The 9318-nt window shown below is 50.7% G+C and overlaps 1 protein-coding gene and 1 long non-coding RNA gene across 2 annotated transcripts; one reads left to right on the plus strand and one right to left on the minus strand.

Annotated features, from left to right (window-relative positions):
* Positions 1-1756: 1756 nt before the first annotated feature.
* On the minus strand, positions 1757-3937 carry SYS1 (SYS1 golgi trafficking protein). The gene is made up of 3 exons (XM_065691965.1): positions 3730-3937; positions 3144-3211; positions 1757-2599 (listed from the first exon to the last, which is right to left on the minus strand). Exons 1-3 carry the CDS (start codon positions 3889-3891, stop codon positions 2359-2361), a joined length of 471 nt encoding a protein of 156 aa, XP_065548037.1. The 5' UTR covers positions 3892-3937; the 3' UTR covers positions 1757-2358.
* Positions 3938-4017: 80 nt separating this feature from the next.
* On the plus strand, positions 4018-8332 carry LOC136020671 (uncharacterized). The gene is made up of 3 exons (XR_010615447.1): positions 4018-4104; positions 6619-6717; positions 8187-8332. It is a non-coding gene; the product is annotated as an uncharacterized LOC136020671 (long non-coding RNA).
* Positions 8333-9318: the final 986 nt, after the last annotated feature.

The following is a 9318-nucleotide window of genomic DNA, read 5'->3' on the forward strand; positions in this document are numbered from 1 at the left end:
GCGTATCTTACAGCACTGCTGACCCCCTGCAGCTTGTTGGATGTCCCGCACCTCAGCATTTGTCAAGGATTCTTCTTGTGGCCTTGTCCTGAGTTTCTCCAGATACAAAGCTGACCCCGGACTTCATGCCTTGCAATGGAGGCTGCTGAAGCCCTTAGAGCATACCTCATGTATTCAGGGAGTAAGGGGGTGTTCCTTGGTCCAAAGTTTTTGTGTCTGTACATACAGGGGAGCCAAGATTTAATCTGATCTCACAGCAGCTCTGGGATCAGCTGCCCATTCTCCTTGAAGAAATGGGATGAATGTGGCTTTCCCTTTTGCACTCATAGTCACTGTAATTAATCATCCAGCTTCCACTTGCCTTAAGAACACAGGAGTGTTCCACTGTGCTGTGGTGTTGAGCCTTGAATTAAATCTGCAAACTTCCTGTGTGCAGGACTACTTCTCAAGAATAGCAACAAAAACCAGGAGAGGACAAAATGACCCTGAAACAGCCTTAAAATACCACTGACACCAAGGCAGTGTTTGTCAGCCGCGAGGTGGAGTGTGCCCTTTGCTCTGCCGGATACCAGTCGCACCCGGCTCACTGCTCTTTTCCGAAGGAGATACTGGCACCTACTGGAAGTCCAGTTTATATCCAGGCTGAAGGCGACTGGAAGCCAGGCGAGTATCCTTGTGTACAAGAAACGAGATTTTGAGGAGGGATGCACTGTCTTGCTGACTGCACAGCAGAGCTGCAGGGGAAGCCCTGGGAAGTGACCTCTGGGTGTCCCTCCAGCAAGCGCTGGCTCCTGCCCAGAACGAAACTTGCATCAAGTCTTCCCTCTGAAAGATTCAAACTGTGCTTGAAGGGGCTTTTGGGCAGGAAAAGGTCCTGGCATAATCTCAGAGTGTAAAAAAAGTTCTGTCTAAACAAATGTAACCGGCAATCCTCCTCTGCAGCACAGCTGCCAAGTATTTAAAACATCAGGATGTTATCCTGCCTTAATTTACAGGATCTGAGTTGGAGAGCAGGAATTGAAATACAGCTCCCGCAGTAACAAAAGCCAAAAGAGCAGCTTCAAAGAGCTTATCAACTTGTGCATCTCAAATCATCCCACCGCTTTTCAACAAGGTGAATTAGCAAATAACTCACTCAAATTAACACTTATTAACATACAAAGGAAAGTTACTGCAGCAAGATGCTGCACAGAAGAAAAAACCGTCTTCAGAAGTGGGTTTGCCCTCATTTGGGATTGCACAAACTAGCCACCCCTCAGCGGAAACCAGGCAGGATACAGGTCTGCAGGATCTGGAGGAGCCATCCAGCTCTGGCCCCTTGGCAGTGAGGTGGTGTCCCTGCCTGCCCACAGGTAATGCTTTTTTGCAGTGTCTCTAAATAAAGGCACATCCTGTTATTGTGAGGAACAAGCAGCAGTCTTACATTTAACTAAACATCACCTCTGCCAGACCAGATCTGTTGCTAGACTTCTGCACCCTGCCAGGAAGAGCAGCATGGCCTTGGGCTGAACATGTGGAGACCCTGGACTGGCAATACTCCTCCTGAAGTGAGGGTTATGCTGCTGACTTCCAGCACAACACTCGCTGATGTCTTCATTTTGGAGCACAGGTATGAAACAGTTATTGTAGGAATTTTTGTGTCCTAGAGTGGGCATCTTACAGCCATATGTTCTCTGGCTGTATCCTTCTGTTGCCATGATACAGACACCCAAGGTGTCCTTGAAGTGCTCAGTTTCCCAGCAGAACAGTAACATGCTCACAGCAACATAATATTTTTATTATTACAAAAGATTTCTTCAGCAAACTGCTGTCTGACATCTCTATGTATTAAACATGGAAACAGCAAACATCCATCCAACATTATAGGTTATTTAGGGTCTCAGCTGGTGATTTGGGTAAGTACAGCTATTTTCTTTCTCCCCATTCATTCACTTTGACTATTTTTCCTGGATGCGACAGCTCCCAGCCTTGCTGCTCACTGAGCAGCTCCTCCAAGAAGAGCTGACCATTGCATTACCCATACAGGGCACTCCCATGTTTAGTTCCACATGCTCCTCACACATCAAGTTTTGCTACCTGACTTTGAACAGTCTCATGAGAGAAGAGTTTAAGAGCGCACACTCGCCATACAGTCATATTAAATGCTTTGTGTTAGCAAAATAAACATCTGTTCCTCCCCTGTTGTTGATTGAGGCCAGAGGAGATGCTCACACTCATGCAGTCACCAAGGTCCCCCCCCAAAAACCCCACCCAAGTCTAAACAGACCTGCTGTGCTTCTTCAGTGATGATTCTTGGGCATTAGATGCACTTGTGCTGGAAACAATAACATAATGCAGCATGTTGTTGTCAAAGCGAGTCTATACGTTGGATTTGGGGGCAGAATTGAGGGGGATTTCTCTGAGTTCTATCCTCATGCAGAGGTACTCCCCGATGGCAGCCATCAGTGCAGTGCACACAATGTGCACCAGCCACCACGTCAGGGTGGAGGGAAAGTGCGAATTATAAATCCAGCAGCCCAGAAGGTGGAAGAAGTGAACTGTGACTGTGAAATCCAGGCACTGCTTTCCTCGGCGGATGAAGTACAGCAAGCCCAAAGCACTGCAAAATAAACATGGAGGTTAATAAAACTGTGCCATACCTCTGGATGAGGGGATATAGCAACAGGTATCAGCAGTTATCAGTGCAGGTTATTTAGTTGGTTTGAAGCTTCTTAAATATTTTAAGGATAGGTTGCTCCTGACCTTTTTCCAGGCTGCTGCAGCAAGACTTACGTGCTTACAGCTTTGTAATTACATGATGGAAGGGAAATGAGCTTTTAATGTAGAGAGTGAGGCAGGAATTTTTAAATCCAGAATCTCTGCCCACTGGCAGGGGAAAAATACATTCTTGTTTATAGAGAAGTATTTGCTGACATCCATTAATTCTAACTTCCAGTAAAATCTCTCACAGAAGCAAGTCTTATTCCCAGCAGTGAAGTGTAATAACTTATTCAGGATCCCAAAAGTCAGGAGTCAGTAGGTCCTAACTGCCCCCAAGAGACGCGCTCAGTCAGGCACACGGCTTTCAGGAGATGCTAAATTCTCTTAAAGTTTAATGTTAAGAAAGAACAAGACACAGGAGCTCCAGCTAGTTGCTGACTTACCAGGTGAGCGCATTGAGGATGAAAGCCATCATGGAGAGCCTCCCCGGCGGGGTTGAGAATCCTAAAATCTACATGGGACTATTAGTAGGAAACCACTGCACAAATCGCAGCCCACAACAAGTAATCTCCTCCCGCGGCCCCACCGCACCGGCATGGCCCTGCGCTGATTGCGATCTATGAGAGGAGCCCGAGCAGTTACATCGGTCTTTCCAAGAGCTCTGCCTGGGGGTGCCTACAGAAAAGGGACAGGTCTGTCTCTGTACTGAGGGGCACCATCTACGCAAGAGTGTGGAGGGGGGCTTGCATCTCCATACTGGGATCACCCATACGGGGGATGCTGGCTTTATACTGGGGCTACCCGTATACACCGGGGGTGTCTGTCTACTGCGGGTACCACTACACAGGAAGGTGCTGGCTTTACAGCGGGGGAACCCCTGCTCACCGGCAGGGCCCTGCCTCCATCCTGGGGGCCCGTACACATGCAGCGGGTCTGTCCCTATGGGGGGGCTGTCCCTAACACCGGGGAACACCTCCCGGCCCCCCCAGCGGGGAGCCCCCGAGCCAGGCCCCCTCCCCGCGCCCTCACCTCGTCGCTGAAGACTTGGTGCAGGGAGGGCCCGGTGCTGCCCAGGGTGCCGAGGAGGGCGAGCCAGAGCCCGAGCGAGCTGTAGTACCCCGCCTGCAGCAGCACCATCTGCGCCACGATCAGCGCCGGGTCCCACACGTAGCTGCGGAACTGCGCCGCCATCGCCCGCCCGCCCCGGCGCGCCCGGAAGTGGCGGCCACCCTCGCGCGGCAGCGCCCCCTAGCGCAGTGGAGGGCCTCTTCGGCTGCTGACCCCCTATCCCCGGCCCTGACCCCGACCCCAGGCCGAGCGCGGCGGGCCGCGGGCCGGTTCTGCGGCGGGGCCGGGAGGGCACCGAGCCGGGGTGCCGCTGCTCCCGCCCTGGCTGCACGGCAGGTAAGAGCCGGGGCGCCGAGCCCGCTGGTTAACGCGGCCCGGAGGAGCCCGGCAGGCCTCGCCGCAGCGCCTCGGCCTTGGGCGGCGGCGCAGGGCACAGCACGGCTTTGGCTCGTTACGGAGGCGCTTGTCAGCGGCGGGCTCTGCTGCGGCAGGCTCCGGGCTTTGCCCATCTCCTCACAGCGCAGACACGGGTTTGTTTCAGCGGGCCCTGGGCTGCGGCAGTAGCAGCGCGAACAGCAGGTCAGGGAAGGGGTTCTCCCCCTCTGCAGTGCTGATCCAGCTCTGGGGCAACAGCACACGTGGAGCCGTTGGAGCGAGGCCAGAGGAGGCCATGGAGCTGCTGCGAGGGCTGGAGCAGCTCTGCTCTGGAGCCAGGCTGAGAGAGCTGGGCTGGGGCAGCCTGGAGAAGAGAAGGCTCCTGAAGGGGAGACCTTAGAGCAGCCTTCCAGTGCCTAAAGGGGCTGCAGGAAACCTGGAGAGGGGCTTTGGACAAGGGCCTGTAGGGACAGGCCAAGGGGAATGGCTTGAACCTGCCCGAGGGGAGACTGAGATGAGCTCTTAGGCAGGAGCTCTTCCCTGTGAGGGTGCTGAGGCGCTGGCACAGGGTGCCCAGAAAAGCTGTGGCTGCCCCATCCCTGGCAGTGCTCAAGGCCAGGTTGGACACAGGGGCTTGGAGCAACCTGCTCAGTGGAAGGGGTCCCTGCCCGTGGCAGGGGGTTGGAGCTGGATGAGCCTTAAGGTCCCTTCCAGCCCAAACCAGTCTGTGACTATGATGATTCTGTTATTCACTAATTTGTCTGAGCAGCCCTTGCTAGAAAGACATTGAACATACAAGCAATGATTGTCCTGGGATATTTTGCTTTCCTCTTCAGGCCAATTCCCATAGGTGCCGAAACTGTTGGTAGTTGCTGCTGAGATGTACTTGTTTTAACTTTAGGCTGTAGGACACCGAGATGGTATTACAAGTTCTGGTACACACTGGTGGCATCTTTCTGTTATTCTGCTGGTCATGGGTAGGGCCTGGCTTCTTTTGGGAAGTTTTTTCTGGTATGTGATGGTTTCTTCTTTTTATGCCTCATGAAATGGGCAAGTGCCAGAGTCCCTCCTGCCCTGCTCTTCTGCTCTGTGATCTGCTCTTGGCTGCTGGAGTTTGTTCTAGTGGCTTCAGTGAGCTGTCCTGCTCGCTTGACTTCTGATGTGAGAACTGTGGCTACCTGAATGCTAAAATCCCCAAGGCTTCATGGGACAACGGAGCTGGGAAAAGGAGAGGCAGCATCCCTGAGCTGCTATGATGGCTGTGGGAATTGCCACAGAGCTCTTGTCACCTGGAAAAGAGAGGAGGAGGGCAAAAGGGCAACCCAGCTTTTATAGGAGGTTGTAGACTCACATCACTTGTGGGTGTGCAATACTTCTAGCTATGGGAACTCAGATTATGATCTCTGACATTCATGACGTTTTTCCATGTTCCCGTATGGGAAGTTCCCTGTGCCACTCTGCTACGTGTTTTTCCTTCCTCGTTCTGTGGATGTCACGTGCCAAGGCAGGTTTGACACATTTTCCTCTCTGTTTCCAGACCTGCTTCTCCTAGAAAGAATTGTGCAAGTTAGAGGCTGCGTGCGATGGATGTGGGGCACTGCTGCTGAGTTCTTACTTGGCCCTTCAGAGAATTTGTCTTTGCAGAAGCTTTCAGCCTTAGTCAGCGCAGAGCTGAACACTGGAAAATCCCAGCCCTGTGAGGGCTGTCTGCTGCCAGCGCATTGCTGAGCATGAACTGTGAGACTCAGCACTTCCCCTGTTAATTCTTGGTAGAAGTTGGTGTCTTTTCTTGAAATGTGCTGTGCTTGCCTCTCCAAGATGTGCAAGCCACAACTAAGAAAGTATTTTTCACTCCGTGTTTCCTTTTCAAGCTTTATAGAACTGACTTCCCTTTGCCACCAAAAAACGTTGGTTATTGAGGCACAGATACTAAAACTCTCAAGCTGGTGGGAGGCAGGGGCTGTTGCTTTAATTGCTGGTTGTCTTTCCAAAGTCATCAGCAACGATATTTCTGATTTATCCAATAGTCCCTGGGGTCACAGGATAGGAGCTGGTGTTCTGGGAGGCGCTCACTCGAATTCCTTCCAACTTCGAGACTCCTCCCTGCTTGCTTGCTGCCAATTGAGGGCAGCTCCGCTCCGCCTGTGAGTGCAGGCTCCCTCCCGCAGTGTGCCAGGATGGACACAGTGAAGCGCTGTGACATAAAGACGTTTGTGCTGCGACTCAGCTGCAGCCCGGTTCCTGAGTTCATTTCCTGGCTGACTTCATGAGGGCATGTGGCATGGATTCGTCTGTCGCTCCTCTCCAGGCTGATCCCACTGAGGGGATCATGTCTTTCTCCTGGAAGAGAGGGTGTTCTCCTCACAGGGATCCTCTCCCCACAGCCCTGCTCTATGGGAGGAGTTTGAAGTGGACCTGGAAAGCAAACGTTGGGGAAATAGCAGCAGTTTCAATTTTACTTCTCTTCCTCTTTAGATCAAATGGAAGTGGGAGATGGCTGTGAAGGAAAGACGTGTTGAAGGGGAAAAGGATGTCGAAACACAGAGATCAATCATTCTGCTGACCTGGTTTCTGGTTAGAATGTCCCTTTTTAGCTAGTTGACTGTTGTGTGAGTGACATCTGTGTGTCGTGAGGAGCAGCAGGTGGAAGGAGAAGTGGCATTATGCCCAGGGCATAGCAGATCCCTGGGAATGTACCCAGGTCACATGCAACTACTGTGGTCACTTCTTTATAAGGAGTGTGGAAAAATAATGCCCTATTTAGCCAGGGATTCTTTCCATAAGAAATAGCTGTACAGGATGGTATTGTTTTTCCTCCTCGGGAAGGAGAAAAACAGGAAGCTGTTTATGTAGGTGATCCATAGTTTACCAGCTGGTGTCCAAAGGGCAGTGCTGCCTGAACTGACCTATCCTGGGGTTCATTTCCCTTTTGCCAGACAGGTAGGATTTGTGCTAAGGGACAGTAAGCCTAGATGATCGTATAGACCATCCAACCCTAGCCATTCTATGATTCTATGATTTTCAGAATAACTTGGCCTTAAGTAGCTCAAAATGTGAGCTCAGAGTTTTCAGCCGCTCCGCTTCTCCACCCGTGCAGTGTGCAGGTGTGTTTTCCCAAAGAGCTCAGTGTACTGAATGGAGTTAAGATGTATTAAAACTCTACTTAAGGTTTCTTTGTGCTTGAGAATCTTGCTCTAAGCTCATTTTTGCCTGTAGGATCTGTGCTGAGCTTGGCTGAAGAATCTCCTTCTGTGGCTTGGTGCAGTAGCATTTATGATTTAGAATTGTCTAAAGAGCTCTACATGTGGCCCTCTCAAGACATTTCTTGGTGTGTCATATAAAAATGTGATTCTCCTCACCCTCCCAATGCGTTGTATTTGGACTCCATTCTACTTCCAGCATGTTTGGGTCATGCATTGGGAACTGGCAGGTCCTTATTTTTATTTTCAATGCAACAATTGAGTAACTGTTGAATGCTGGGTTGGGAACAATGGTAGCCGGGCTGTGTTAGATCTCTGCCAACTGTAATTTTTAAATGGAGAAAGGAACTGACACACCTTGAATGTGAGAATTCATCACCCAGAACAAGCCTGTGGCTTTACATGTGCTTTATTGTAATTCTGCTTCTCTCACTTGAAGTGAGGTTACAGGAAAACCCATTCCACTTGTGCACTTTTTCTCTCTGGGCCTATCTGTCCTGTTGCTCTCAGTGTGTGACATGCACCCATGATTCGAGAGAGACGAGAATGTCAGCATTTTGAGAGGGGACATTTGAAGGGCAAAATGCAGCAAAATGAGGCTATTTTTCATTATGTGTTTACAGAGCCATATTATGACTTTTGTGGCTGCATTTCCTTTCATCTGAATTCTTCCAAGATACAGTGGCAGAAAGCTTGTGTGTGTGTTTGTCTGTGTGTGTGTGTCTGTGTGTGAGGGAGGTGGATCTAATCAATGCACTTTAAAAATGTCTTTGGTAAAGTCACGTAAATTTGTTCACAAAGTTGGAAAGTACCTGAGGGTTGAGTTTAACTTTTTGTTTCCAGAAGCCCAAGGTTTCCATCCATTTGCTTGAAGGACTGTGTGTGCAGTGTGACTTTGGTAGACAATCTGCATGTCCCTGGGCCAGGTAGGCAGACTGGCTCCTCTCTGTTCTACCAAAGCAGAAGGTCCCTTGATGAGAAAATGCTGTTCTGTGCCATGCAGGGGGACTTCTTGGTGCATGTCAGGAGGTGAGACAACCAGGAGGAGCACAGTGTAATGTGCTTGTTTGGAGATGAAGTGAAGAAGCAAGTTAGCAATGTTTGTAGCTGCAATAGAGAGACGGTTTTTGAAGCATCTTTGTGGTGGTTGCTTTACCTGGAAGGAGGTGTTGGGGGTCATGGCCACATGCACACAAATACTGGTGCCATTTAGGGGCTCAGGGAGGAGTAGAGTGATTCTGGCCACCTTGTGCTGCTGTCTCTCATCTGGCAGATGGTGCCATGGTATGGACCAGTCTTTACACATTCAACACAGCCTCTCCATCACTCTTGTTCCTCTCCATCTTCTGCTGCCCATCTCTGCTGGCTCTCCAGAGCTGGAGACTCACGGGGCTCAGCTTTCTGGCTGCACCAGGAGTGATTTGCATCAGTTCCTCTAATGAAGTGAGGGTCATGCGGAAGGTTGTAGCAGCACAGATCCCTCCCTTGTGTCTTTGGTGGCCCTGGACGCTGAGGTGAACCAGAGGGTTAGTGGTACATCACTGTCCTTAGCATAGAGGGTCATGTGCTAGAGGAGGCTCCACCACAGCCTCGTGCAGGCTGGTCCCTAGCCTCACCTGGATGCATGCTGTTTGCAGACCTTATTTTAAAGCTCTGAGCAGCTCTCCTTGTCACTTTGTATTATGCCAACCAGCTCCACACTCAGCTCAGAGATTCTCCTGCTCATGTGTGCAGGCATGGTCCTAACAAACATCAAGGAGACCTCTTGACTGCAGCTCACACCCTAGTACCTCTTCATTCCCAAAGGAACAGGCAGTTGGGAAGGCTGCTTCACCTTGGGGATCTTTTTGGATTGATTGAGGGCTGGCATGCTAAGGTGGAGCAAGGGGAGGGCTGGAAGTTTTCTTGGGAGAGCTTTGTAGTGCTGGGGCAGAGTTTGCATCCATCCCTACCTGGCAACTGGGATCAACGCTCA

This window comes from Lathamus discolor, chromosome 11 (genome assembly GCF_037157495.1).
Source record: "Lathamus discolor isolate bLatDis1 chromosome 11, bLatDis1.hap1, whole genome shotgun sequence".
NCBI classification, from domain to species: domain Eukaryota; kingdom Metazoa; phylum Chordata; class Aves; order Psittaciformes; family Psittacidae; genus Lathamus; species Lathamus discolor.

What these genes read in the sequence shown, in the direction of transcription:
- SYS1 (XM_065691965.1), bottom strand. Translation starts at nt 3,891, where the DNA reads ATGGCGGCGCAGTTCCGCAGCTACGTGTGGGACCCGGCGCTGATCGTG. An exon ending in ACCAAGTCTTCAGCGACGAG is followed by an intron (nt 3,212 to 3,729) that starts GTGAGGGCGCGG and finishes AGTCCCATGTAG; the next exon opens with ATTTTAGGATTCTCAACCCC. An exon ending in ATCCTCAATGCGCTCACCTG is followed by an intron (nt 2,600 to 3,143) that starts GTAAGTCAGCAA and finishes TTTATTTTGCAG; the next exon opens with TGCTTTGGGCTTGCTGTACT.